The 27,828-nt window shown below is 46.1% G+C and overlaps 1 protein-coding gene across 1 annotated transcript in view; it reads left to right on the top strand.

The window, feature by feature from the left end:
* ldb3a (LIM domain binding 3a) overlaps positions 1-27,828 on the top strand; it is a 137,622-nt gene that overhangs the window by 38,234 nt on the left and 71,560 nt on the right. Inside the window, exon 2 of the mRNA XM_084321903.1 lies at positions 26,739-26,890. Coding sequence (XP_084178029.1) covers positions 26,739-26,890 — 152 coding nt within the window. The remainder of the gene's footprint in view (positions 1-26,738; positions 26,891-27,828) is intronic.

The raw sequence follows: 27,828 nt of genomic DNA, 5'->3' as shown, positions 1-27,828 counted from the left end.
AATATTTCTTGGTGTTGTATTTATTGTTTGTTAAACGGTTTTATTGAATAATGATCTGTTGAGGAGATTACATAAGGATCGTGGCCACAGGTCTGAGGGTTTAGAGAGCAAGGGCCTCTGGCTATCTTTAGCTCTCTGGCTTGTTGGGTTTCATTAGTGGACTACTGTATTTCTCTCTCTTCTCTCTCCTCATCTCTCTTCTCTCTCTCTCAACTCTCCCTCCTCACTCTCATCTCTCTCCCCCTCTCTCTGTCTGTTTATCTCCACATCTCTCCCTCCCTCTGTCTATCTGTCTCTCTCTCTCTCTCTCTCTCTCTCTCTCTCTCTCTCTCTCTCTCTCTCTCTCTCTCTCTCTCTCTCCGTCTCTCTATCTGTCTCTCTCTCCTCTCCCCCCTCTCTCTGTCTCTGATTATCTCCACATCTCTCCCTCCCTCTGTCTCTCTATCTGTCTCTCTCTCTCTTTCTTCTCTCTATCTGTCTCTCTGTCTCTCTCTCTCTCTCTCTCTCTCTCTCTCTCTCTCTCTCTCTCTCTCTCTCTCTGTCTCTCTCTCTCTATCTCTCTGTGTCTTTCTCTCTCTCTTTCTCTGTCTCTCTCTCCTTCTCTCTGTCTCTCTTTCTTCTCTCTATCTCTCTCTGTGTCTGTCTCTGTGTGTATCTCTCTCTCTTTCTCTCTCTCTCATTCACCTTCTATGGTCTGTTCCTCCTCTCATTCTGCTCCACTTTTCTCCCTCTGTGCTCTCGGTCCGTCCGCTCCACAGAACAGAGGTCTTTGTGTGTGTGTGGCAGGATTTGAGCTGGCATATTGACCAACCGTTCACCCAGACACCAATTGGTGAGCGAGGGTAGGTATTGTTCCTCCTGTCCAGTCCGTCCAGTTAACACCAGTTCTACCGTACAAGATAATCCAGTCTGTCCAGTTAACACCAGTTCTATTGTACATGATAATCCAATCTGTCCAGTGAACACCAGTTCTACTGTACATGATAATCCAGTCTGTCCAGTTAACACCAGTTCTACTGTACATGATAATCCAGTCTGTCCAGTTAACACCAGTTCTACTGTACATGATAATCCAGTCTGTCCAGTGAACACCAGTTCTACTGTACACGATAATCCAATCTGTCCAATTAACACCAGTTCTACCGTACAAGATAATCCAGTAGGTCCAGTTAACACCAGTTCTACTGTACAAGATAATCCAGTCCGTCCAGTTAACACCAGTTCTACTGTACAAGATAATCCAGTAGATCCAGTTAACACCAGTTCTACTGTACAAGATAATCCAGTAGATCCAGTTATATATTTGTATCTGGCTTATCGCGTCCCGCTCTTAAGCCCTATTGAGATACCCCTTATCTCCTGTACCTACTGTACTCCTATCACGAAAACAACTTGTACACCCACACCTGACCGGGTCCCGCCTCTATGGAGGCGTAGGCTATAAGACCATGACCATGGTCACCAACACACCCTTCCTCTATTTTCGTTCCATCATATTGAATGCAGTGCACCTTATGTAACTAGTAGTATGAAAAAGATTGGAGGAATTGCGTAATGTTGAAAGCTTACCGGAGGTTTGCTGGCCCCTGGCATCTTCGAAGCATGTTTCAGCGACACGACGGGCCTATGTTGATGTTTCCTCGTCTGACAACAGCAGATCGAGGGGCAGCGTACATGGTTTGGCTATCGGGCCGGCTTGTACAACGGTGAGCCCTGTGTCATCAGGCACGGGTATTAGTGTTAGTAATGCTGGGTTGTTTGTTACACAACCATGTTGTGTGTTGGCGCCAGGGGGGGATGGTTTGGTGAACGTTCACTGCGGTGAACGGGTTCCAAGCGGTCCTGCAAGCGTGCTGTTAAACAACTAATGCTAGCTACATGCTAATACTAATGCTACATGCTGAACACTACTGCTACCAGGCGGCGGGCGGCGGGCGGCTGGCTATGGGCGTCCTCCATCTGCGCGGCCTGAGGGCTCCCCACATCCCCGGCAGGGAGAATGTGGGTACAGGTGTACTGTCGCGGGGCGGTCCTCATCCTGACGGGTGGGGATTACGTCCGGACATAGCCAGGCAGGTCTGGGACCGATGCCGTGCCGCCTGGGATTCTTCCCCATACATCTGTTAGGTCAGTTGTTGGGATGGGTACGTTGAGGGGCGCAGGTTCTTGATCCTGATGGTGTTACCATCCGGAATGCGCATGCTCCCTCCACTGTCGCGCTTTACGCGGGCAGATGACGTATGTTCCATGTGTGGTGTAAGGCGGGGGGCCGGGACTCAGTCTCCTGCCCCCTGGATGCTGTCCTTAGTTACCTCCAGTCTCTCCTTGATGGACTGTCGGCTTCGACGGTGAGGGTATATGCAGCAGCTATATCCTCCTATCATGAGGGATTTGAGGGGATGTCTGGTTCAGCCACCCTCTTGTGAAGCATTTCCTGCTTGGCGCTCGACGTGTTAAGCCGGTGCAACGCTCCTTGGCTCCGACTTGGGATCTTCAATTGGTCCTCAGTCGGTTGTCCTTGGCCCTGTTTGAGCCGCTCGAGCAGGCGCCGTTGGAACAGCTGTCGTTCAAGACCGCGTTCTTGCTGGCCGTCACCTCCGCTGACGCGTGGGTGTGCTTTGTGTTCTCTCGGTACGCCCAGAGTGCCTGTCTTTCGTTCCGATTGCGGTGCCACTCTGCGGCCTAATCCTGCCTTCGTGCCTGTAAATATCCGGAGTTCTTCCGCTCCAGGGATATTGTGGTTCAGGCGTTTTCATCCGCCTCCTCACGGTGGTGAGTTAGATGCGGGCCTTCACCTGTCATGTCCGGTCCGTGCTTTGGGAATTGCCTCAGCCGTACTCAGGACCTCAGGGTCACCGTTCAGCTTTTTGTCTGTCACGGTGGTTCTCATGCCAGTAAGGCACTATCGAACAACGCCTGTCCCATTGGTTGTGCGAGGGCATTGCCCTCTGCTACACGTTGGCTGGGCAGGATCCCCCTGGGGGCGTCAGGGCGCACTCCTATCGTGGGGTGGCTGCCTCTGCCGCTCTCCTGGGTGGGGCCTCGGTGGAGGACATCTGTGCTGCAGCCTCATGGTCCTCCCCAGGCCCCTTTGTAAGGTTTTACCTCATGGACATGACCGGGGGTTCTGTCTCCCAGGCGGTTCTGGGGTCTGTGGCCTTTCCTGCTTCCCGTCCTTTGGAAGGGTAGCAGGACTGTATGGGTATGGGCCACAGTGTGTTGAGTCACACGTGGTTCCGCCTGTGCGGTGTGTTCAAGGGGTTCTAGTTCCCTCTTGTTCGCATTCAGGTGGAGTTGACTGCGCCCCCCCTTCATTAGGAAGGATGGGGTGACAGGGCTCCCCGCACCCCTTGATGTGGGCTTCCGGGTCCTCAGGGGGTACATCTGTCGGGTCTCGCGTCCGCTCTAACCCATATCTCAATAGGCTAGAGCGGGACGCAATAGCCATACGATATATAACGATAGGTTATGTATATAACCTAGTTATATTAGTATTGGCTGAGCGTCCCGCTCTACGCGGTCCTGAGTTCCCTTTTGAGGGATCTTTTGCTGGAACGAGATTTGGCGAGGAAGAGTGTTTGGTGACCAGTCATGGTTATATAGGCTACGCCTCCAGTAGGTCCAGTTAACACCAGTTCTACTGTACAAGATAATCCACTAGGTCCAGTTAACACCAGTTCTACTGTACAAGATAATCCAGTAGGTCCAGTTAACACCAGTTCTACTGTACAAGATAATCTAGTCCACTTTCAAATGTATTTTAAATCACTGTGGTAACATTAAACTCTGAAGCTCTGTTACCCTTACTGTACGAACTTTGAGCTCTGTTACCTATACTCAATTTATACATACCTACTGCATACAACTGCCCTGCACTGTAACCATAGTAATCACAATAATCATAACTACCTACCTCATACTATAGTCTACCCATATAACTCTGTATGGTAGCATGTACAATAGTGCTGTATATACCGTATATATAAATGTATATACGGTATATATAGCACTATTGTTCATTTATATTTACCACACACATGTATATATATATCCATATCTGTGAATATACCTGCATATAATCCTTCTATATACCTATTTATACACCTACATATAACCCATATAACTCTGTATGATAGCGTACAATAATGCTGTATATACTGTGTAAATATATACATTTATTCTTACCATGTATATATCTATCTACATCTGTCTGTACATACCTGCATATAATCCTTTTTACATATCTGTAAATACTATATCTATATCTGTACACTACATATCCCTTACCTACTCTTACTAGTTACGCTGCTGGCCAGTATGACTTACTACCATAGTGTCTTTATGCCTGTATCACTGTATATATTAATACTACAACTCTGTACGTACATCTGATTAGCACTACTACTCCGTAGTACTAATGCATATATTTTATAGCTAGTTTAATCACCTGTACATTGTATAATACTATTGCACTTTACTGTTACATTTGCATTTTGGTTGGATACCAAACATCTTTTCGTTGTACTGTACTTGTGCTGCATGATGACTAGGGCTGACCTTCGAAGCTTTTTTTGGCCGTCGAAGCCGAGATTCAATTTTAATTCGAAGCTTCGAGATAAAAAATTAATAATTATAACATTCTTTTTTTTTATGTTGTGGGACTTGTACAGCACTTTCGTCAACTTTGTTGTTTTTAAATGTGCTCTATAAATAAAGTGGATTGGATTAATTAATTAAATGAATAATGAGTCGGGAGCTGTGCTGCCTGGGCGGCTGCTCTCCGTTACACAGCCAACAACATTACATTACATAATTATGTTGCAACCTTCGTCTATAAAGCAAACAATTATATAAATATTTATATGTAGTTAACACTTTCAGCGCCAGCCGTTCTATCCATCTCTACCGCTAGATGGCTAGCTTGATAGTCGTTTCCGCGGTGTTTCACTATGTTTGCAAAGCTGTGTGTGTGTTCTGTATTATAGCTGTGGAGACAATGGTGTGGCTCATTTGACAGACACTACATGGAAAAAATAGTTTGTTTCTACACACTGTAGTTTGTATTACACGCTAAACATCGCACATTTCCAAGATAATCCAGTATTTTTTCATAGATCGCGAGATAAAACGTGTAATGTGCAATAAGCCCGAATCGTTCTGGTTGATTCCCTGAACCTCCAAATAGTAGTTTTAACAAAAAAACTGTGATTGTGTTTGCCGAGCATGTTTTACATCACACAGAACTGTGATCGTTAGAAAAACACGTTTCAGGTTCAGTCAAATATACCTTACCTTAGCCAGAAGGTATTCCAAAAAGAATAATTCCAAGTGATCACATCGCCATCGCGATTACCAGTGTATATGTCTATACACGTTTCGATGGTAAAATACGCTTAGGCAACGGAATTTCGAGGCGATCAATGTGAATCTCTGTTCAAGCAGGAGGAGGAACCCCTACCAAAAAAATTAATAAAAGGAAGACGTGTATCCACGCCAATGCAATTCCAGTTCAGACACAGATGATACTGCCACCTGGTGATAGTCAATCGGCATTGCAATTCCAACTTATACGAACAACCCAGGGGCGGCTAGAATGACCCGGATGATGATTTAGAACGGGGATCAGAGGAAAAAGATCAAAGGATAAAAAAACGTAATATCACGTGTTTGGCGCTCAAACGCTGGCGAGCAAACGTGTAATATTACGTGATTGGCGCAGAATAATCTTTTTATTAAGACATGTTTTTATATGGGTCGGGACACTAAGAAATTGTCAGTGCTGTAAAGTTTAAACCTTTTTAAATCTTACAAACGAAACACTTTGCTTTTATGAAATATTGTAAGCCGTCATTTGAGGCTTTATAAAAGCAGCACAATGAACACAAATCTGTCAGTGCCGAGTCCGACCTCATCTTAAATAACAAACGGCATTGCTTGTTGTAGTTAACAAAGAGAGGCAGAGTTTATGAGGCAGGTGACAAAAATAATATGTAATTTCTTTTTTAATATATTTGCATTTATCTTTAATTTTTTTTTAATCCTGTGCCCATCGAACGAAGCTTCGAAGTATTTAAGACAGCCCTAATAAAGACAATATATTTGAATCTAATCGTATTAGGGCTGTCTTAAATACTTCGAAGCTTCATTCGATGGGCATGGGATTCGAATATGAAAAAAATATTAGATTATGTAAAAAAAATTATAATAATTTCGAAGCTTCGAATTAAAATCGAATCTCGGCCCGAAGCTTCGAATTCCAAAAAAAAAATCGAAGGTCAGCCCTAAATCGTATATCTTATATCTGATAGTGATGCTCTCACACGCAGGGGTTAATCATGTGACCTATTCTCAATCACCCAAGTCCTCAATTAATTTCCGTCTGTCTTGTTAGATGTGACCCTGGGTGGCTAACAGGTCCGCTGGCAGGAAGTTGATCGCTCCTACAGCGCTGATGAAAAAAAACATTTCTTTACAGCTAATAAGCAACAAGCCTGGACTCAATATCCTGTTCCTAGTGTTATTAAAAACGCTGTAATGTCACGCAGCAGCAGTGGAGGAGGAGTGACCTCACCGCTCTGGTCATAAGACCTCCAGCTCTTTGTTTTATTTATTCTTTACTGTATTGTGGCAGCAGTGAGGTATAAAACAGTGAACATGAGCAGAATAGAGTAAAACAGAGTGTGATGGATGAGGAGAAGACTGAGCATAGCGTTACTGTGGTTTATGTTAACGGGATACATGTGATTAACAGACTTGAACTTGAGAACAACAGATTTGTCAGATTGTCAAGAGAGGAGACTGAACACATTGTACCGGCCTTGAAGAGAAGGCCAACGGATGATAGGTGGAGAGGATGGCTGGAGTATGATGGAGAAAGGGTTAGGTGAGGGATGGATGGATGGATGGATGGGTGGATGGATGGATGGATGGATGGATGGATGGATGGATGGATGGATGGATGGATGGATGGATGGATGGATGGATGGATGGATGGATGGATGGATGGATGGATGGATGGATGGATGGATGGATGGATTGATTGATTGATTGATTGATTGGCAGACAGATAGATACTGTAGTGGCCAGTGGACGTCTGAGCAATAATGGCAAAATAATAGCACAACCAAAGAGCATACAGCTGACATACATGCACCTTCCAAACATTTGACATACTTAATTAAACCAGTTATGGTTCCTGCATAAGGAACAACACAGTGTTCTGGAGACGGGGAGAGAGAGTGAACAGCTGCACTTCTCTCAGAGTTTCCCCATGTTATCAAGAAGCATCGTCTGTACACCGCCTATTACTCGTCCCTCCAGGAAATTGTGATCTTGTGATTGCAAGAATGAATGCAAATTCAGCCAAATTCCACCATATTTGCAGGGGCTTGCAAGTTAGCAAAATCCCACGATTTCTCCTCATTAAACATCCAAATCCAAGCCGTATGAAGATGAAATGTATATATGTGAATGTATAATTCATAAGATTCAAGTTTAAACCAGCAAGCCGGAGTGTGACTTTATGCTGTTGTCTGGGTCGTCCAGCTCATCCAGCGATGGACTCAGAGGCCCCTTGTGATCGACTGCTGGATCAAAAAGACATGGTTGCCACCTCTGGGCTAGAGGTTAGAATAGACCTTTGGCTTGCCTGAGTCACACACACACACAGACACACACAGACACACACAGACACAGACACACACACACACACACACACACACACACACACACACACACACACACACACACACACACACACACACACACACACACACACACACACACACACACACACACTGTGTGTGCCAGTTTCAGTCATCACCCAATCTGACCCATTGGCAGCGTCCAGCTCCATGCGTTCATGTTTCACTGCTCTGGAAGCGTAAGGAATAGAAGCAGCGTTCCTCTTGACTGTGATCCTCGTTTATTTTGACACTGTGTCCATGGTAAAGCATTATAGTCATGAGCTGAAGTCCTGATCCACCTTCATCACGGTCTAGAAATGTCACGTAGTGTTGCGCGCTGGCCACCGGAAAACAGTCCTGATAAAGACAGATAGAGAGAGAGACAGTAAGACAGAGAGAGAGACGGTAAGACAGATAGAGAGAGAGACGGTAAGACAGATAGAGAGAGAGACGGTAAGACAGATAGAGAGAGACAGTAAGACAGAGAGAGAGACGGTAAGACAGATAGAGAGAGAGACGGTAAGACAGAGTGAGAGATGGTAAGACAGATAGAGAGACGGTAAGACAGAGAGAGAGACGGTAAGACAGAGAGACAGTAAGACAGATAGAGAGAGACAGTAAGACAGAGAGAGAGAGACGGTAAGACAGATAGAGAGAGAGACGGTAAGACAGAGTGAGAGATGGTAAGACAGATATAGAGACGGTTAGACAGAGAGAGATACGGTAAGACAGATAGAGAGACGGTAAGACAGAGAGAGAGACGGTTAGACAGATAGAGAGAGAGACGGTAAGACAGATAGAGAGACGGTTAGACAGATAGAGAGAGAGACGGTAAGACAGATAGAGAGAGAGACAGTAAGACAGAGAGAGAGACGGTAAGACAGAGAGAGAGACGGTAAGACAGATAGAGAGACGGTAAGACAGATAGAGAGACAGTAAGACAGAAAAAGAGAGAGACAGTAAGACAGAGAGAGACGGTTAGACAGATAGAGAGACAGTAAGACAGAAAAAGAGAGAGACGGTAAGACAGAGAGAGAGACGGTAAGACAGAGAGAGAGACGGTAAGACAGATAGAGAGAGAGACGGTAAGACAGATAGAGAGACAGTAAGACAGAAAAAGAGAGAGACAGTAAGACAGAGAGACAGTAAGACAGATAGAGACGGTAAGACAGATAGAGAGAGAGACGGTAAGACATATAGAGAGAGAGACAGTAAGACAGATAGAGAGAGATGGTAAGACATATAGAGAGACGGTAAGACAGAGAGAGAGACGGTAAGACAGATAGAGAGAGAGACGGTTAGACAGATAGAGAGAGAGACGGTAAGACAGATAGAGAGAGAGACGGTAAGACAGATAGAGAGAGAGACGGTAAGACAGATAGAGAGAGACAGTAAGACAGAGAGAGAGACGGTAAGACAGAGAGAGAGACGGTAAGACAGATAGAGAGACAGTAAGACAGAAAAAGAGAGAGACAGTAAGACAGAGAGACAGTAAGACAGATAGAGAGAGAGACGGTTAGACAGATAGAGAGAGAGACGGTAAGACAGATAGAGAGAGAGACGGTAAGACAGATAGAGAGAGACAGTAAGACAGAGAGAGAGACGGTAAGACAGAGAGAGAGACGGTAAGACAGATAGAGAGACAGTAAGACAGAGAGAGAGACGGTAAGACAGAGAGAGAGACGGTAAGACAGATAGAGAGACAGTAAGACAGAGAGAGAGACGGTAAGACAGAGAGAGAGACGGTAAGACAGATAGAGAGACAGTAAGACAGAAAAAGAGAGAGACAGTAAGACAGAGAGACAGTAAGACAGATAGAGAGAGAGACGGTAAGACAGATAGAGAGATAGACAGTAAGACAGATAGAGAGAGAGACGGTGAGACAGATAGAGAGAGAGACGGTAAGACAGATAGAGAGAGACAGTAAGACAGAGAGAGAGACGGTAAGACAGATAGAGAGAGAGACGGTAAGACAGAGTGAGAGATGGTAAGACAGATAGAGAGACGGTAAGACAGAGAGAGAGACGGTAAGACAGAGAGACAGTAAGACAGATAGAGAGAGACAGTAAGACAGAGAGAGAGAGACGGTAAGACAGATAGAGAGAGAGACGGTAAGACAGAGTGAGAGATGGTAAGACAGATATAGAGACGGTTAGACAGAGAGAGATACGGTAAGACAGATAGAGAGACGGTAAGACAGAGAGAGAGACGGTTAGACAGATAGAGAGAGAGACGGTAAGACAGATAGAGAGACGGTTAGACAGATAGAGAGAGAGACGGTAAGACAGATAGAGAGAGACGGTAAGACAGAGAGAGAGACGGTAAGACAGATAGAGAGACGGTAAGACAGATAGAGAGACAGTAAGACAGAAAAAGAGAGAGACAGTAAGACAGAGAGAGACGGTTAGACAGATAGAGAGACAGTAAGACAGAAAAAGAGAGAGACGGTAAGACAGAGAGAGAGACGGTAAGACAGAGAGAGAGACGGTAAGACAGATAGAGAGAGAGACGGTAAGACAGATAGAGAGACAGTAAGACAGAAAAAGAGAGAGACAGTAAGACAGAGAGACAGTAAGACAGATAGAGACGGTAAGACAGATAGAGAGAGAGACGGTAAGACATATAGAGAGAGAGACAGTAAGACAGATAGAGAGAGATGGTAAGACATATAGAGAGACGGTAAGACAGAGAGAGAGACGGTAAGACAGATAGAGAGAGAGACGGTTAGACAGATAGAGAGAGAGACGGTAAGACAGATAGAGAGAGAGACGGTAAGACAGATAGAGAGAGAGACGGTAAGACAGATAGAGAGAGACAGTAAGACAGAGAGAGAGACGGTAAGACAGAGAGAGAGACGGTAAGACAGATAGAGAGACAGTAAGACAGAAAAAGAGAGAGACAGTAAGACAGAGAGACAGTAAGACAGATAGAGAGAGAGACGGTTAGACAGATAGAGAGAGAGACGGTAAGACAGATAGAGAGAGAGACGGTAAGACAGATAGAGAGAGACAGTAAGACAGAGAGAGAGACGGTAAGACAGAGAGAGAGACGGTAAGACAGATAGAGAGACAGTAAGACAGAGAGAGAGACGGTAAGACAGAGAGAGAGACGGTAAGACAGATAGAGAGACAGTAAGACAGAGAGAGAGACGGTAAGACAGAGAGAGAGACGGTAAGACAGATAGAGAGACAGTAAGACAGAAAAAGAGAGAGACAGTAAGACAGAGAGACAGTAAGACAGATAGAGAGAGAGACGGTAAGACAGATAGAGAGATAGACAGTAAGACAGATAGAGAGAGAGACGGTGAGACAGATAGAGAGACGGTAAGACAGATGGGGAGAGACGGTAAGACAGAGATAGAGAAGGTAAGATAGATAGAGAGAGAGAGAGTAAGATAGATGGAGAGAGACAGTAAGATAGATAGAGAGAGAGGGGGGGTAGAGAGAGGGGGGAGAGATAGAGATAGAGAGAGAGAAAGGGAGAGAGAGAGATATATATAGAGAGAGATATAGAGAGCGAAAAAGAGAAACTGAAGGACTAACCTTTTCTTGTCCTCTGCCTGAAGTGTTGCTGGGATTAGTCAGGGAATGATGCACTATGACATTATGCAAATACACACTCCATATACTCCTCTTCTCTGTTACTCCGCCTGACCTCTGACCTCTGTGCCTGTGGAACACTGAAAGCTGATCAGCAACTAGATCCAGCTCATTACGGGTGTCAGGAATGGTGATAATATTCATATATTCCGAGCACTATGCCTTAATTGCTAATGGCAGGGCTTATTTGAACCCTTTCATGGGTGTGTTTCATGTATGTTCATGATCCTCGTCTCCAACTCTGAGCTAAAGCAGCGACGGTGGCTCGGAAGGTAGAGCAGTCGTCTGGTTCCCGGTTCGATTCCCGCTCCTCCCCGGCAGCATGTCGAAGTGTCCTTGAGCAAGACCCCTAACTGCTCCCGATGAGCAGGTTGGCACCTTGCATGGTTGCCTTCGCCGTCTGTGTGTGAATGTGTGAGTGAACGGGTAAAAATGTGAGTGATGACTTGTCGTACAGAACTTGTAAGTCGCTTTGGATAAAAGCGTCAGCTAAATGACTAAATGTAAATGTAAAGTGCTTTGGATAAAAAAGATATATAAATGCAGCCATTTACCATTTAACCCTTTAACTGCCACACTATATACGTTTAACCCTTTCAGTGTGGTAGTGAACGGTTAACCTTCTGTAGTGTGGTAGGGAAAGGTTAACCTTCTGTAGTGTGGTAGTGAAAGTGTTAACCTTCTGTAGTGTGGTAGTGAAAGTGTTAACCTTCTGTAGTGTGGTAGTTAAAGATTAACCTTCTGTAGTGTGGTAGTGAAAGTGTTAACCTTCTGTAGTGAACGGTTAATCTTCTGTAGTGTGAAAGTGTTAACCTTCCTTCTGTAGTGTGGTAGGGAAAGGTTAACCTTCTGTAGTGTGGTAGTGAAAGTGTTAACCTTCTGTAGTGTGGTAGTGAAAGGTTAACCTTCTGTAGTGTGGTAGTGAAAGGTTAACCTTCTGTAGTGTGATAGTGAAAGTGTTAACCTTCTGTAGTGTGGTAGTGAAAGGTTAACCTTCTGTAGTGTGGTAGTGAAAGTGTTAACCTTCTGTAGTGTGATAGTGAAAGGTTAACCTTCTGTAGTGTGGTAGTGAACGTGTTAACCTTCTGTAGTGTGATAGTGAAAGGTTAACCTTCTGTAGCGTGGTAGTGAAAGTGTTAACCTTATGTAGTGTGGTAGTGAAAGGTTAACCTTCTGTAGTGTGGTAGTGAAAGGTTAACCTTCTGTAGTGTGGTAGTGAAAGGTTAACCTTCTGTAGTGTGGTAGTGAACGTGTTAACCTTCTGTAGTGTGGTAGTTAAAGATTAACCTTCTGTAGTGTGGTAGTTAAAGATTAACCTTCTGTAGTGTGGTAGTTAAAGATTAACCTTCTGTAGTGTGGTAGTGAAAGGTTAACCTTCTGTAGTGTGGTAGTGAAAGGTTAACCTTCTGTAGTGTGGTAGTGAAAGGTTAACCTTCTGTAGTGTGGTAGTGAAAGGGTTACAGGCTCGTATCGAAAAAGGTTGAACTTGAAACTCAGTTTTCTGAAAACGATCAAATAGTGATTCAGTCTTTAGTTTCTTGTCACAGTCTGCCAAAGCTCATGGCTCGTGGGCTCATGGCTAGACTTCTGTCTGTTCGTTTATTAAACAGTTCATCAAGCGATCAGAACTTAAAGGCCTGTTGTGTTTCAACATTACGACTCAGGGGCCTTTCTTACTCACTCATTCGGGTCCGTTCCGGTCCGTACCGTCCTCATTCCGGGTCGGGTGCGAACTTCCCCCCTCCCTCTCCCCCCTCTAGTTTGTGTACACACTTCAGTCTTTGTTCGCTCCGGGTTCTGTTTACGGTTTGCGTTTTGAGCGTGTACGCTTGCCGTAGGCGATGATGTCGCGCTCGAAAAATGTAAACAAGAAGAGTTAACATGGCGGCGGAGTCTAGTATAGCCACTGTAGCACTTATTTTTCAGCAAAGAACGTGCAATAAACAAAACGGATACATTCACTGTGTGTTCTGCCTCTCATTTGTTGATGAAACAAAACTAACATCAACACAATTGAACACCGAAAGCGGAGTTTAGTCTCATCGGCGCCGAGTTTGTTAGCTTACATGCTAACGTGAATGGAATATGCCAGTATAACAGTATAGCATTGTGGCTAGCAGCTAAACGCTAAGCTAACGGCTAATGCTAGTTAGCTTAGCCTGTTCAGCAGCTAACATCCCATCGCTCTTGGCAATTATATTGCATGTCATTGATCTACTGGTCGACCACGGCCGACTGGTTGGGCACCACTGGTCTAATAGAAATAAATGCATTCGAACAAGAAAGTATAGTAGACAGACATAGCACTGGCAAACGCTAAGCTAACGGCTAACGCTAGTTAGCTTAGCCTGTTCAGCAGCTAACATCCCATCGCTCGTGGCAATTATATTGCATGTCATTGATCTACTGGTCGACCACGGCCGACTGGTTGGGCACCACTGGTCTATAGAAATAAATGCATTCGAACAAGAAAGTATAGTAGACATATAGCTATGGCAAAAAAAGTTACCAGGCTTAATGCGAGCCAGGGAAGTCTTTACCCCCTTCCGTGACTGCTATGTGCAAGCCAGGGGCTTTATATCTGATATATTTCGAAGATATATAGAAGATATAAATATCGTTTTAGTGGGTATTGTCCAGTTGTTGCTGTGTGTTTTTATCTGCCCACAATTCAAGCAAGTAACGACGTTGTGTGTGTCACTGGCGCGCACCCAGAACCACCTATTTCAAGAGTCCCAGGTTCAGCGGGGGGTAGTACGAATCAGCGCCGCTTCGCACCCAAAAGGGGTGTGTCCGTCTGAGTGAGAACACTCCCCCCCGTCCCCGGGGGCGCTGATTCGACCCCGAATGGTGAGTGAGAAAGGCCCCTCATTGTGGTCTTAAAGTGGCTCTGCCTCCTGCTACCTCACCCAACCTCGGTCCCCGGGAGAGAGCGCTGAAAGGAGAGAACAGGGACCGCTGGCCTCGCCATCTATCTCCCAACGGCTCCTGTCAAAACCCCTGTCCCTAGGGGGCGATGTGTCAGCCCCTCTTCTAAATGTCAGACTGCTCTGATTAGCCTGGAGGCCTGGATGGAGCCACTTGGCACAACGGTGCAAAGAACCCAAAATAAGTGTTATGGTGTTAGTTGAGCTGGATCCCTAGAGAGAGAGGGGGGAGAGAGAGAGAGCGAGAGATAGATGGAGAGAGAGAGAGAGAGAGGGGGGATGGAGAGAGAGGGGGGGGATAGAGAGAGAGAGAGGGAGGGAGAGACACAGAGAGAGGGAGAGAGATTACGTGTGCAGAGAGTGATCATACTGTATGTATTAAGTGTGTTTGTGTTTGTAAGTGTGTTTATGTGCATGAATGTGCATATCTGTGTGTGTGTCTGTGTGCGTGCCGGTGTCTAAGTGAATGTGTAATGAATTAGTCAGCGGTGTGTTTTTACCAGTGATGAGTCATGTTGGTGCAGCTGCTGGCAGACTAATGATTAGACTGGGTGGGACTAAGTGCACTTATTAACTGACCTTCTATCGGGACCATAGATGGACTGCAGCCGCGTTGTGCATGTACTGTACGCCCTGTGATGCACAGAGAGGTGGCTAAAAGGCAGACATAGCTGGCGGCTACGAGCTAAAACAGAAAGGTGCCGTCGCCGTGACGATCCGGACCTATTCGTTACAGAAAGGTGCCGTCGCTGTGATGCTAATAATGTCTATACTACTACCTACTAACTATGCTACTATGTCTATACTACTACCTACTATGCTACTATGTCTATACTACTACCTACTAGAGAAGTCGCCTATTCTCAGTCCTTGCCCCACAATGGTGGAATGAACTACCCACCCCAGTTAGGACAGCCGAAACACGTCCAATCTTTCGCCGTCGACTAAAGACTCACTTCTTCAACCATTATCTGAATTAAAAAAAAAAAAAAAAAAAAAAAATCTAACCCTAACTAACCATACTGTCATGCACTTGTCCTAATAAACTAACCTACACTGTAGCACTCAACACTTTGATGAACATTGTTACTCAGCTGATAGAGTTGTGCTCTTCCTGATGGCTTGTCGTACAGAACTTGTAAGTCGCTTTGGATAAAAGCGTCAGCTAAATGACTAAATGTAAATGTAAATGTAAATGTACTATGTTAAGTATTACTGTAGCCTATGTATTTTATTATGACAAATAATAAACAAACTTGAACTTGAAACTTGATACTGATCACCGATCAAAACCTGTTATCTTCAGAAAGTCTGAATGACAAATCCTCCTTCTGACAGGCCATAGTGATGGGAGAGAGGTTCAGGCCATAGTGATGGGAGAGAGGTTGAAGCCACAGGCGTTGGCTCACTAACAGCTGGCACGGCTAACGGTTGTTTTTATTTAACCCCAAAGTTTACATCAATGTGTGTTGTTTATACATGCATGTTTGTAGTATATGTGTGTGTTTATATACATGCATGTTTGTAGTATATGTGTGTGTTTATATACATGCATGTTTGTAGTATATGTGTGTGTTTATATACATGCATGTTTGTAGTATCTGTGTGTGTTTATATACATGCATGTTTGTAGTATCTGTGTGTGTTTATATACATGCATGTTTGTAGTATCTGTGTGTGTTTATATACATGCATGTTTTTAGTATCTGTGTGTGTTTATATACATGCATGTTTGTAGTATCTGTGTGTGTTTATATACATGCATGTTTTTCTTTTTTATGTATAACCTCAAACTAAATCCTCAATTTCAATAAAGTGATTCATCTGATTTAAATTAGTATTTTTTTTTATCAAATCAACTTTCTTTAATGAATATAACTCATCAGTTTCGTCAACATAAATAATCCAATAAGGGCACGGTTGGTACGAAAGTGATGGTGACGTCTTGATTAGATGGAGCGCCGAGTGCCAAGCGGATGCAGATAGGCTACATCATTTATAAATGTTACTTGTCCTTTCGGACAAGTTATGTTTTTGTAGGTTTTTATTGATTTTTGCTACCGGGCAGTCCGGTAGAGAGAGAGAGAGAGAGAGAGGAGGAATGGGAGATAGACCGGGGAAGACATTCGGCAAAGATCACCGTGTCCGGGAGTCGAACCCGGGTCGGCCGTGTTGCACCGTAGTGCTGTATGCGGTGCGCCACTCGGGCACCCAGGCTACATCATTTTTGATAAATGTTTTATTTTAATTTTGATGACGAGTCATATACTATAATATTAGTGTAGCATAATCTTTATCTGCAACTGTGAAGAAAAACCCCATTGGTTTAAACAGAATGAATAGACACAGAAACGGATCTTTTTCAAGTTCCAAGTTTTAATACTCTTATCACATGCGTCAACAAATGCTTGCTTTGTGCAGCCATTTAACACAAAAGGATGACCCTCATGCATTGCAAATTTGCATCAAATTCAAAACAGAGTGATGCACAAAATAACTTAAAAGAAAATAATAATTTAAAACAATGAATAAAGTGTGGATGAAATAATAGGGGAAAGAAAACGTTAGGAACTTGTTACATTCACCCACACAAGGGCTGAGGACTCACACCCCTCTCTCACACACACACACACACACACACACACACACACACACACACACACACACACACACACACACACACACACACACACACACACACACACACACACACACACACACACACACACACACACACACACACACACACACACACACACACACACACACACACACACACACTTTGAGTCAGAAACAAACAATGGAGTATCAATAATACACCTGAGTGAAGTCTTTAAAAAGGTAAAACATTCTAAAAAGTTAATTGTGAGTTAAAAGAAATAGTGGCGTTAATAGAATTGTGCGTTCACTTTGACAGCCTTAGTTTATATACATACATGTTTGTAGTATCAGTGTGTTTATATACATGCATGTTTGTAGTATCAGTGTGAGACAGACGATTATTAGTTTATTCGTTCATTTAACTTGATTCAACTCTGGAGGACAACTTTAGACTTCAAATATCCTTTATTTCTACAAGAAAAAGTAAAAGGGCAGTTCTAGTAAACATTATACACATGATGATGTGTTTGTATATCTTGTCATCACCCCTCAGAAGTCATCTTGCGACCCCCAGGGTCAACAATAGGCTCAGAGACACGAGTGCAGATTCTCTGAGCAGAAGCAAGGTGCTGACATGCCTGTGAGCTATTGAGTGACTGAGTTTAGTGACACTATGCAAGTCTATGAGGTGCTTTGCATCTGAACATTTATATTACCGATATACTATCCTACCAAAGTCATTTGTACTGCGGTGGCATCCCTGTCTTCACCCGCTCACCGCCACCTTATATCTGCCCATGTATGTTAGTATTTCTTCCTGCTGTGTGTGTCTGTATGTCTGTGAGGCGGCGACACTTCTCCAGAGATCCACTATGCATATGATACCGTAAACATTTCCCGTTCAAAGATCCTTAACTGTGAATGACAGGAGTTTGACTCGTTGCCCTGTTCTGGGCTTATAGCTCACATTGCAATGTGGTTTTCCCAATAAAGAATTTCAATATATATATATATTGCTGTCGGCGTAGAGCCTGCACACTACAAACTCCACACACACACCTTTATTAGACCAGTGGTTCTCAACATGGTAGCAATAGTAACTAAGGTACATAAGAATCTTTAGATTTTTTTTTTATAAATAGAGCTAAAAACAACAAGAAAGCATAGGAAAACTAGCGCTGGTATGAAAATAAGATAAAGGCCAAAAGTCAAGGTTCGGAGCTCAAAGTATCAGAGTCGTATTCCCCAGGGGGCAGGGGAACTTGAAGTATTACTCGATACATCCACTCAGAGAGACAGGGGTTAGAGAATCTCAAATAAAATAAACAGACTTCAATAAAATAAACGGACAAATAAAATAAACAGACATCCTGACTGAACTAACCAGATTAAACTAAGGGTCTATCCCCGACCAGGTGAGATCAGGGCAGGCTGAAAGAGAGAGAGAGAAAAGATGGGTCTTAACATGTGGGTGGGGGTTAGGTGGTCTGTGTGTGTGGGTATGTGTGGGTCGGTGGAGGGGGGGCTTATTTGTTTCCAAAAATACACATCTGAAAAAGCCTTGTGGATTTAACAGATTGTCAACATGCCTTCTGAAACGGCAGGGATGGCTGCGTCAGCGTATGATTGCTCAATTCAATGTACTGTACAATCACTGGACGAAGCTGAAAATGCAGTATTCACTCACAAAGTGTTCCCTCTTGTTATAAAAGGTATTTTTTATGTTTGGTTCCCCAAGTAAATAAATTGGAAGTGGGCAGAAAAGGGCCAGGCTGGATCGATTTAGTCTTTGAGGCCTCAGGGGCTCTCAAGGCCACAGTGTTTTGAAAGCATTTCTGAAGCGATGCTGTCTGAAACGCTCTCCGTCAAGAAATGCCCCCAAACTCAGACAATATTATCCAGTTCATTTTCCCTGGAAGTATCTTAGAAACATACTAATTCTTCATTAATGTATGTATGTGTAGAAATCGTCGGAAAGGAGAGACGCACAATTTCTATCTTGCGACAACACCAAGTAGTGTGTCATTTATTATCTTCTTAGCACAAGTGACAGCTGTCAGATCTATGCCGTGCTAAACTCTGACAGCTCCTCATCACCAAAACCTTTTAAGAATGACATTCCACCAGCGCGTCTTCTCTAAGCCCAACCCCCTTAAAGTGACAGTGCCCCATCAATACATCAAAACAATCTAATGGTGAATTATGTCCATAGCACCCACTACATACGTCCCCCCAGAATTCATCATAACAAAAGAAGTCAATGAACAGGAGGGCGGAGAACCCTGCCATAACGGCTCCGCCTGACCCCTGTAGCGGCCGGCGCCGCTGTAGGGAAAACCTTAAGGGCCCTACAGCCACTCGGGCACAGGATAGGTGGCGAGGGGGTCTTGCGGGCCTTACTCGGAAGACGGGGCAAGGTAGGGGGTCGTCCCCGCCGTGGGGGCTGGGCCAGTCCAACAGGTTTGCCCAAGTCCACATGAGCCGGTTTAAGGCAGTCTATGGAAATGTGTTCCAGCTTCCCGCCCATGTCCACAACAAAGTACTTGTCTCCAGCCTCCTGGACACGGAACGGACCGTCGTATGGAGGTTTCAAGGGGTCCCGGTGGGCATCGTGACGGATGAAAACATATTCCGCTGACTGCAGACTTGTAGGGACGTGCGACCGGGGAAGGCCGTGCTGTGAGGTGGGGACCGGCGTGAATACCTTAGCCTTCTCCAGAAGTGCTGTCCGCTGCTGGGCTGCACACCAGGGGGCAGTAATGTTAGGGATGAAATCCCCTGGCACCCGCAGAGGCTGACCGTAAACCAGCTCAGCCGAGGAGGTCTGAAGGTCTTCCTTGGGGGCCGTCCTGAGACCAAGCATGACCCACGGGAGCCGGTCGACCCAGCCGCTGTCAGTAAGGCTGGCCCGAAGTGCTGCTTTCATTGAGCGGTGAAAGCGCTCGCATAACCCATTGGCCTGCGGGTGGTATGACGTAGTCCGGTGTAGCTTCACGCCCAGGCTCTTGGCGACCGTGTTCCAGAGCTCGGACGTGAACTGTGGGCCCCGGTCTGAAGAGAGGTCGGCTGGAGTGCCAAACCGGGCGACCCAGGTTCCAATAAAGGCTCTGGCCACCTCGGCGGACGTCGTGCCCGACAGTGGAACTGCCTCTGGCCAACGGGTAGTCCTGTCTACCATAGTAAAGAGGTAACTGAAGCCGTGTGAGGGGGGCAGGGGGCCCACTAGGTCAACGTTCACGTGGTCGAACCTCCTTTCAGGTACAGGGAAGTGCTGCAGGGGGGCCTTGGTGTGACGGTACACTTTAGCGCGCTGGCACTCCAAACAGGAGTCAGCCCAGTCTCTTACATCTTTTCTAAGCCCAGGCCAGACAAACTTGGCGGACACTAGCCTCTGCGTAGGTTTCTTTCCCTGGTGGGAGAGGCCGTGAACAGCGTCATAAACACGCCGCCTCCATCCTGTGGGAACGATGGGGCGGGCCTGCCCCATAGAGACATCACACAGGAGTGTGGTGCCAGTGCTGTCAAAAACCACATCCTCTAACCGCAGGCTTGAGGTGGCTGACCTGAAATCTTGCACTTCAGGGTCGGTAGCCTGGTCCGCCGCCATACCGGTGTAATCCAGCCCCAAGTGGATGGCGCCCACTACAGCCCGGGAGAGGCAGTCTGCGACAAGGTTTGCTTTACCTGCCACATGTTGAATGTCAGTAGTGAACTCTGAGACATATGAGAGCTGTCGCTGTTGACGGCGGACCATGGCTCAGACACCTTGGCCATGGCGAACGTCAGCGGCTTGTGATCCACGAAGGCCGTGAACTGGCGGGCCTCCAGCAGGAAACGAAAATGGCGGATGGCAAGGTAGAGGCAGAGGAGCTCCCGATCGAAGGTGCTATACCTCCGCTCGCTGGGGCTTAACTGGCGGCTGAAAAAAGCGAGCGGCTGGCAAGCCCCGCCTACCCACTGTTCAAACACTGCGCCCACGGCAAAATCTGAGGCGTCGGTGGTGATGGAGATTGGGGCCTTAAAGGAAGGATGTGCCAGCATGGTGGCGTTGGCTAGGGCAGCCTTGGCATCCAGAAAAGCTTTGTCTCTCTCTGTAGACCAGTCAACAGCATGTTTTGGCGCTTTACCCCTAAGGGCCTCATACAACGGCCGCATAATCCGAGCCGCCTGGGGAATAAAGCGGTGATAAAAGTTGATCATTCCGAGAAACTCCTGCAGTGACCTAACCGTGGGCGGCCGGGGAAAATTCATCACCGCTTCCACCTTCATGGGAAGAGGGACCGCTCCCTCTTTAGTGACTCTGTGCCCCAGGAAGTCAATGGTCGACCGCCCAAACTGGCATTTGGCCGGGTTGATTATCAGTCCATGCTCATTTAGCCGCTCAAAAAGCATCCTGAGGTGGGACATGTGCTCAGCCTTAGAGGCGTTGGCTATGAGGATATCATCCAAGTATACAAAAATAAAATCCAAGTCTCGTAGCACAGAGTCCATAAGGCGCTGGAACGTCTGTGCAGCGTTTTTGAGGCCGAATGGCATGCGCAGAAACTCAAATAGTCCAAATGGAGTTATGACTGCTGTTTTGGGGACATCCAGCGGTTGGACGGGCACCTGATGATACCCACGCACAAGGTCCACCTTGGAAAACATTAATTTCCCTGAAAGGCGGGCAGAAAAGTCCTGAATGTGCGGGACTGGGTACCGGTCCGGCGTCGTAGCATCGTTGAGCCGGCGGTAATCCCCACACGGGCGCCACCCGCCTCCCGGCTTGGGGACAATGTGGAGGGGGGAGGCCCATGGGCTGTCGGAGCGACGGACAATGCCGAGGCGTTCCATGTTCTCGAACTCTGCCTTGGCAATGCTGAGCTTGACCGGGTCGAGGCGCCGAGCCCGGGCATAGACCGGAGGGCCGGTCGTGGCGATATGATGTTCCACTCCATGCTTGGCTGTAGATGATGAGAACGTGGGCCGCGTGAGGCCAGGGAACTCGGCGAGAAGGTGTTGAAACTCATCTGCGGCGGAGAGCATGCTAGAGAGTCTGATGGAGTCTGCACCCCCAAGCGCACCAGCATAAGAGCAGAACGTAATGGCATCAATTAAGCGGCAATTTTTAACATCCACTAACAGTCCATAATCACACAAAAAATCAGCGCCTAGAAGAGGGACGGCTACATTAGCTGTGATAAAGTCCCAGCCAAACCGTTGGCCACTAAAACACATTTCGACATACCTGGTGCCGTATGTGCGGATGGGGGTGCCGTTGGCGGCCTCCATGGGGGGTCCGTGTCCGCCGGATAGGATGTCCACTCTAGAAGCCGGCAAGACGCTCCTCTGCGCGCCCGTGTCGCACATGAAACGCCGCCCGGAGATGGTGTCCTGGACAAACAGTAGCCTGCCAGCCTGACCGACGCTCATGGCCACTAACGAGCGCCGGCCCGGGCATTTCCCGGCCCACTGAAGCTGCACGGCGGGCGGCACTGCTTGGCTTTAGGTCCAAACCGTGCATGATAAAAACACAGCCCTGCGTCCGCGTCACGCTGCTGGTGAGGGGCTGTCGCTGCGGCTGTGAAACAAAGGCTTGGGTTGGGAAAACTGCCGCTGCACAGTGCTGTTGACCAGCCAAAAAAAACGTATCAGCCTCCTCGGCCAGAGCGCGGCAATCTTCTATAGTGGTGTTGGCCAGAGCGGCCCGAACCGGAGAAGGCAGCTGACGCAGGAAAAGTTGCATGAAAAGGAAATCAGGCTTGTGCTCTCCCAATAAATCCAGCATCCTATCCATGAGCTCCGATGGCTTGCTATCACCGAGCCCTTGCAAAGAAAACAACCGGCTGGCCCGCTCGGTATCGGAAAGTTCGAATGTCTTTAACAGATGAGACTTGATCGTGAGATATTTATCTCGAGCCGGAGGGTTCTTGAGGAGGCTCACCACTCTGCTAGCTGTCGAACTTCCCAGGGCTGTGCCTCCGGACTGTGCCTCCGTTTGCGCAAACCATGCCGAGGCTGACGACTCCCAGAACTCAGGTAATTTCAGTGAAACTGCATTCGTAGACATGTTGCCGCGGAAGCGTCTTCAAAACGTATAACAGGGTCACCAATGTAGAAATCGTCGGAAAGGAGAGACGCACAATTTCTATCTTGCGACAACACCAAGTAGTGTGTCATTTATTATCTTCTTAGCACAAGTGACAGCTGTCAGATCTATGCCGTGCTAAACTCTGACAGCTCCTCGTCACCAAAACCTTTTAAGAATGACATTCCACCAGCGCGTCTTCTCTAAGCCCAACCCCCTTAAAGTGACAGTGCCCCATCAATACATCAAAACAATCTAATGGTGAATTATGTCCATAGCACCCATTGGATTCATTCATTCATTGTATACCACTGATACTGATACTAGCCCAAAGCTCTGTCTCAATGCTTATCCAGTTCCCCACAAGAGTTACCAGTATCCAAGACAAATACTGGATGCTTCGATCGTCCGTCCGTCCGTCTGTCTGTCTATCCATCCATCCATTCATCCATCTGTCTGTCCATCCATCCATCCATCCATCCCTCTATCCCTCCCTCCCTCCATCCATCCATCCATCCATCCATCCATCCATCCATCCATCCATCCATCCATCCATCCATCCATCCATCCATCTATCTGTCCATCCAGGCATCCATCCATCCATCCATCCATCCTTCCATCCTTCCATCCATCTCTCTCCAAAGCATAAAGTACTCACTATGCCAGTGTAATTACTGTAGCTCAGGCGCAGGAATAATGAGGTCTACTCACTCTCAGGGTTTTTAAAACCATTCATTTTCTCTATGAATCCCTTCTCCTTTGTTCTGTTCTCCATTTAACTCATTGGGTGCCATACCCGAGATAAGTCCCTGGCTCGTTTGCCTACGTTGGAATTGCAATGCCGATCGAATCTCACCAGGTGGCAGTATCGCCCACTCTTTGAACTCAGAAATAAATGGATCAGGAGAGGCAATGAATGAACTGGACTATCAAGACTCGCTCTGAGGGGGAGGAGCTCTTCCAAAGCAATCGCTAGCAGATCTGCTCGCCTCAAAACCTATAGTGTCCCGTAAACACGTGTAATTACATATAAACAAGTAATCGCGATCGCCGATGGGTTCATTGGAATTATTCTTTTTGGATTACCTTCTGGCTAAGGTAAGGACCCCCTGTGTCTATTTTACCAAACCTGAAACATGTTAATGTAACGATCACAGTGTCTTACTTTACCGGACATAAACCAAGCGTTTTGTAACGATCGCATTTTCGGGGTAAGACTAAAACCCCACCCCGCCCCCCTTGATAATTTTGTGAAGGCACATGTGTACATGGTATATACCTTTTGATTTGGGAGTATTTGGGGTTTCAGGGGATCAACCAGAATGGTTTGGGCTTATCGCATATAACACGTTTTATCTCGCAATCTATGGAAAAAGACTGGATTATCTTGGAAATTGACGATGTTTAGCGTGTAATAAACTACAAACTACAGTGTGTAGAAAAAAACTTTTTTTTTTACATGTTGGACTAGAAATAGTGTCTCCATAGCTATCATTTTGAATATACAATAGCTCCGCAAAGATCGTGAAATATCGCGAAAATGGTTATGAAAAGCTGGCACTAAACAGTGAAGGATGGGGGACGCTTGTGGCACTCAAGGATGGAAAAAATATATAAATATATTTAAAAAATTAGATATTGATTGAAGAAGTGTGTTTTTAGTCGACGGCGAAAGATTGTTCGGGTTTGGGCTGTCTTAAGTGTGGTGGGAAGTTCGTTCCGAGCGAAGACCGAGAATAGGCGGCTTCTCTTTGATGACCCCCCCGGAGCTCGGATAGGAGTGGGTCTGAGGATGTAGAGCGGAGGGGTCTTGAGGGTGTGTAGGTAGAGACCATTGGCTGGAGGTAGGCAGGAGCCTATTTCTGTGGTTTTAAGTACCAGAAACCATCTCAATATATTTTACATATCCTCTCTTGAGCTTCTCCCTGGAGCTTTATACCGAGAACAGACATTAATATCATTACTATCACATCTTTGTTCTTCTGTCTTGTATCTCGCTAGCTCTGTGACAGAATGACCGCTTGATGCTTCCTTCCTCATACAAGGCTGGATGGTGGGCCACGCTGAAGGCCGACATCTGCAATGAGCGCGTAGTAGTTGTGACATCACAAACGGAAGTCCAAGTGGCTCATTTAAAGGCACAGGTTCTGTGAAAAAGGGAGATTTCAGCAGGTTTTTATGGTTTACCCCAGACGATTTGATTAGCTTAGTGCTGCAGAGATACCTTAAAGGAGCAGTTCACAAAAAATGATATATATATATCATTTTATAACTATTTATATATATATAGTTCCTCTCATCCAGAGTGCTATCTATCTCCCTCCAGATGGTGTTGGTTGGCAGAGTTTTAGAGGTATCTGCCGTTAACCGTTTCACTACCACACTACCAAATGGTTAACCCTTTCACTGCGACAATACAGAAGGTTAACCCTTTCACTGCCACACGGCAAAGGCTTAATCATTTCACTACCACGCTACAGAAGGTTAACCCTTTCACTACCACACTACAGACGGTTAACCGTCTGCAGTGTGGTAGTGAAGGGGTTAACCTTCTGTAGTGTGGTAGTGAAAGGGTTAAGAGACATCTGCCGTCACTCCGATACAATGGAGCCTAAAGCGCTGAGATTTGTAAAAGGTCATCAGCAATGTCTCTTTCCAGAAGTCATTACATGGTTACCAGGATAATCCACAGACCTTGTTTTGAACAGGTTCACGTAGAAACAGTTTTCTATATATATATATAAAGTAGATGTAATTTGGTAGAAGATTATTAATAAAAAATGAACCCTTTTGTAATTTTGGATGAACTGCCCCTTTAACCCTGTTGAGCCTCCGTTGAGACGCCATGGATTAGACCAGAGTTCCAGGCTCAGAGATCACATGACGGTAAAGCAACTTATCAATGTTTGGAATTTTTATTTTATTTTACTCAGAAAAATCTGTATCAATTTGAATCAATATCAATTTGATGTCCAAGGTCATTTCCATCCAGCCTGGCTGACCTGCTGACGTGCATCAACCGCCGGCTCCACTAAATGGGGGCGTCCAGGACGGGTCGATGTCGTCCAGTTCATTCTGATCCTGAAAAACGCCCAAGGACACTTTTTCCCCCTGTATTTTCCCTCAGTGAGCTACTCTCTGTGAGCTATTCTCGGTATCAACATTGCGTTCATCTGATTCTCTGGGACTAATCCAGTTTAAATAAGGCTTAAAACCTGTTGCCCACATTTATTTTTTCCCACATCATTTCTAATAAAGAGAAACAGTGTTATTATTATAGCTGCAATGCAGATCACAATTCCACGGTTGGGGCTGGATGACGGCGTCTGCACCGAGAATAAACAACGATTGTTTCCTGCTTGTGTGTGTGTGTGTGTGTGTGTGTGTGTGTGTGTGTGTGTGTGTGTGTGTGTGTGTGTGTGTGTGTGTGTGTGTGTGTGTGTGTGTGTGTGTGTGTGTGTGTGTGTGTGTGTGTGTGTGTGTGTGTGTGTGTGTGTGTGTGTGTGTGTGTGTGTGTGTGTGTGTGTGTGTGTGTGTGTGTGTGTGTGTGTCTGATTGTCGGTGTGTGTGTGTGTGCTCAGCTGTCAGGATTAGAGCAGGCCTGTGAGGCTCTACGTGGTTATGGTGATAGGTATACAACGGGCCATGAGGTTTTGCTTGTGGGGCAGACTCTCACCTTCAACCTTGAACCCTTCCCTGTCCATGTTTCGCTCATAACATTATTGATTAATTCCATTCCCATTTGATTGATTGCTTCATGACGGGCCGTGGAGCTTTCTCTTTCTCCTACTCAGCGAGATGAAGTAATTAGGATGTGTTTCTAATGGCGATTGACGTTGTATTGTGTGTCTCTGGACAGATCACACCGGGGAGCAAGGCGGCACAGGGGAACCTGATCCAGGGCGACGTCATCGTGGCCATCGATGGAGTCAGCACCGAGGGCATGACCCACCTGGAGGCCCAGAACAAGATCAAGATGGCCAGCTTCAACCTGGCTCTCACCATGCAGAAGTAAGGCCCTTCAGCTTGGGGTGCAGTAGTCAAGTCAGCTTGAGGTGCAGTAGTCAAGTCAGCTTGAGGTTCAGTAGTCAAGTCAGCTTGAGGTGCAGTAGTCAAGTCAACTTGAGGTGCAGTAGTCAAGTCAGCTTGAGGTTCAGTAGTCAAGTCAGCTTGAGGTGCAGTAGTCAAGTCAGCTTGAGGTTCAGTAGTCAAGTCAACTTGAGGTGCAGTAGTCAAGTCAGCTTGAGGTGCAGTAGTCAAGTCAACTTGAGGTGCAGTAGTCAAGTCAGCTTGAGGTGCAGTAGTCAAGTCAACTTGAGGTGCAGTAGTCAAGTCAACTTGAGGTGCAGTAGTCAAGTCAGCTTGAGGTGCAGTAGTCAAGTCAGCTTGAGGTGCAGTAGTCAAGTCAACTTGAGGTGCAGTAGTCAAGTCAGCTTGAGGTGCAGTAGTCAATCAGCTTGAGGTGCAGTAGTCAAGTCAACTTGAGGTGCAGTAGTCAAGTCAACTTGAGGTGCAGTAGTCAAGTCAACTTGAGGTGCAGTAGTCAAGTCAGCTTGAGGTGCAGTAGTCAATCAGCTTGAGGTGCAGTAGTCAAGTCAACTTGAGGTGCAGTAGTCAAGTCAACTTGAGGTGCAGTAGTCAATCAGCTTGATAAATGGTCAATTAACTGCATTTATATAGCGCTGTTATCCAAAGCGCTTTACAACTTGTTCCTCACATTCACCCATTCACTCACACATTCACACACCGACGGCGGAGGCGACCATGCAAGGTGCCGACTTGCTCAGCAGGAGCGGTTGGGGGTTAAGTGTCTTGCTCAAGGAACCTTCTGATTACCAGACGACCGCTCTACCTCCTGAGCCACTGTCGCCCCAACAATAGCTTGGGGGATAAGCATTTTTGATCGTAGGGATGCTATGGCGATCTCAATGAGTTGGTATCTTGACAAT

This window comes from Notolepis coatsorum, assembly GCF_963971535.1.
Source record: "Notolepis coatsorum genome assembly, chromosome: 9".
Lineage (NCBI taxonomy): Eukaryota > Metazoa > Chordata > Actinopteri > Aulopiformes > Paralepididae > Notolepis > Notolepis coatsorum.
This window is presented reverse-complemented; position numbering and strand designations above follow the sequence as displayed.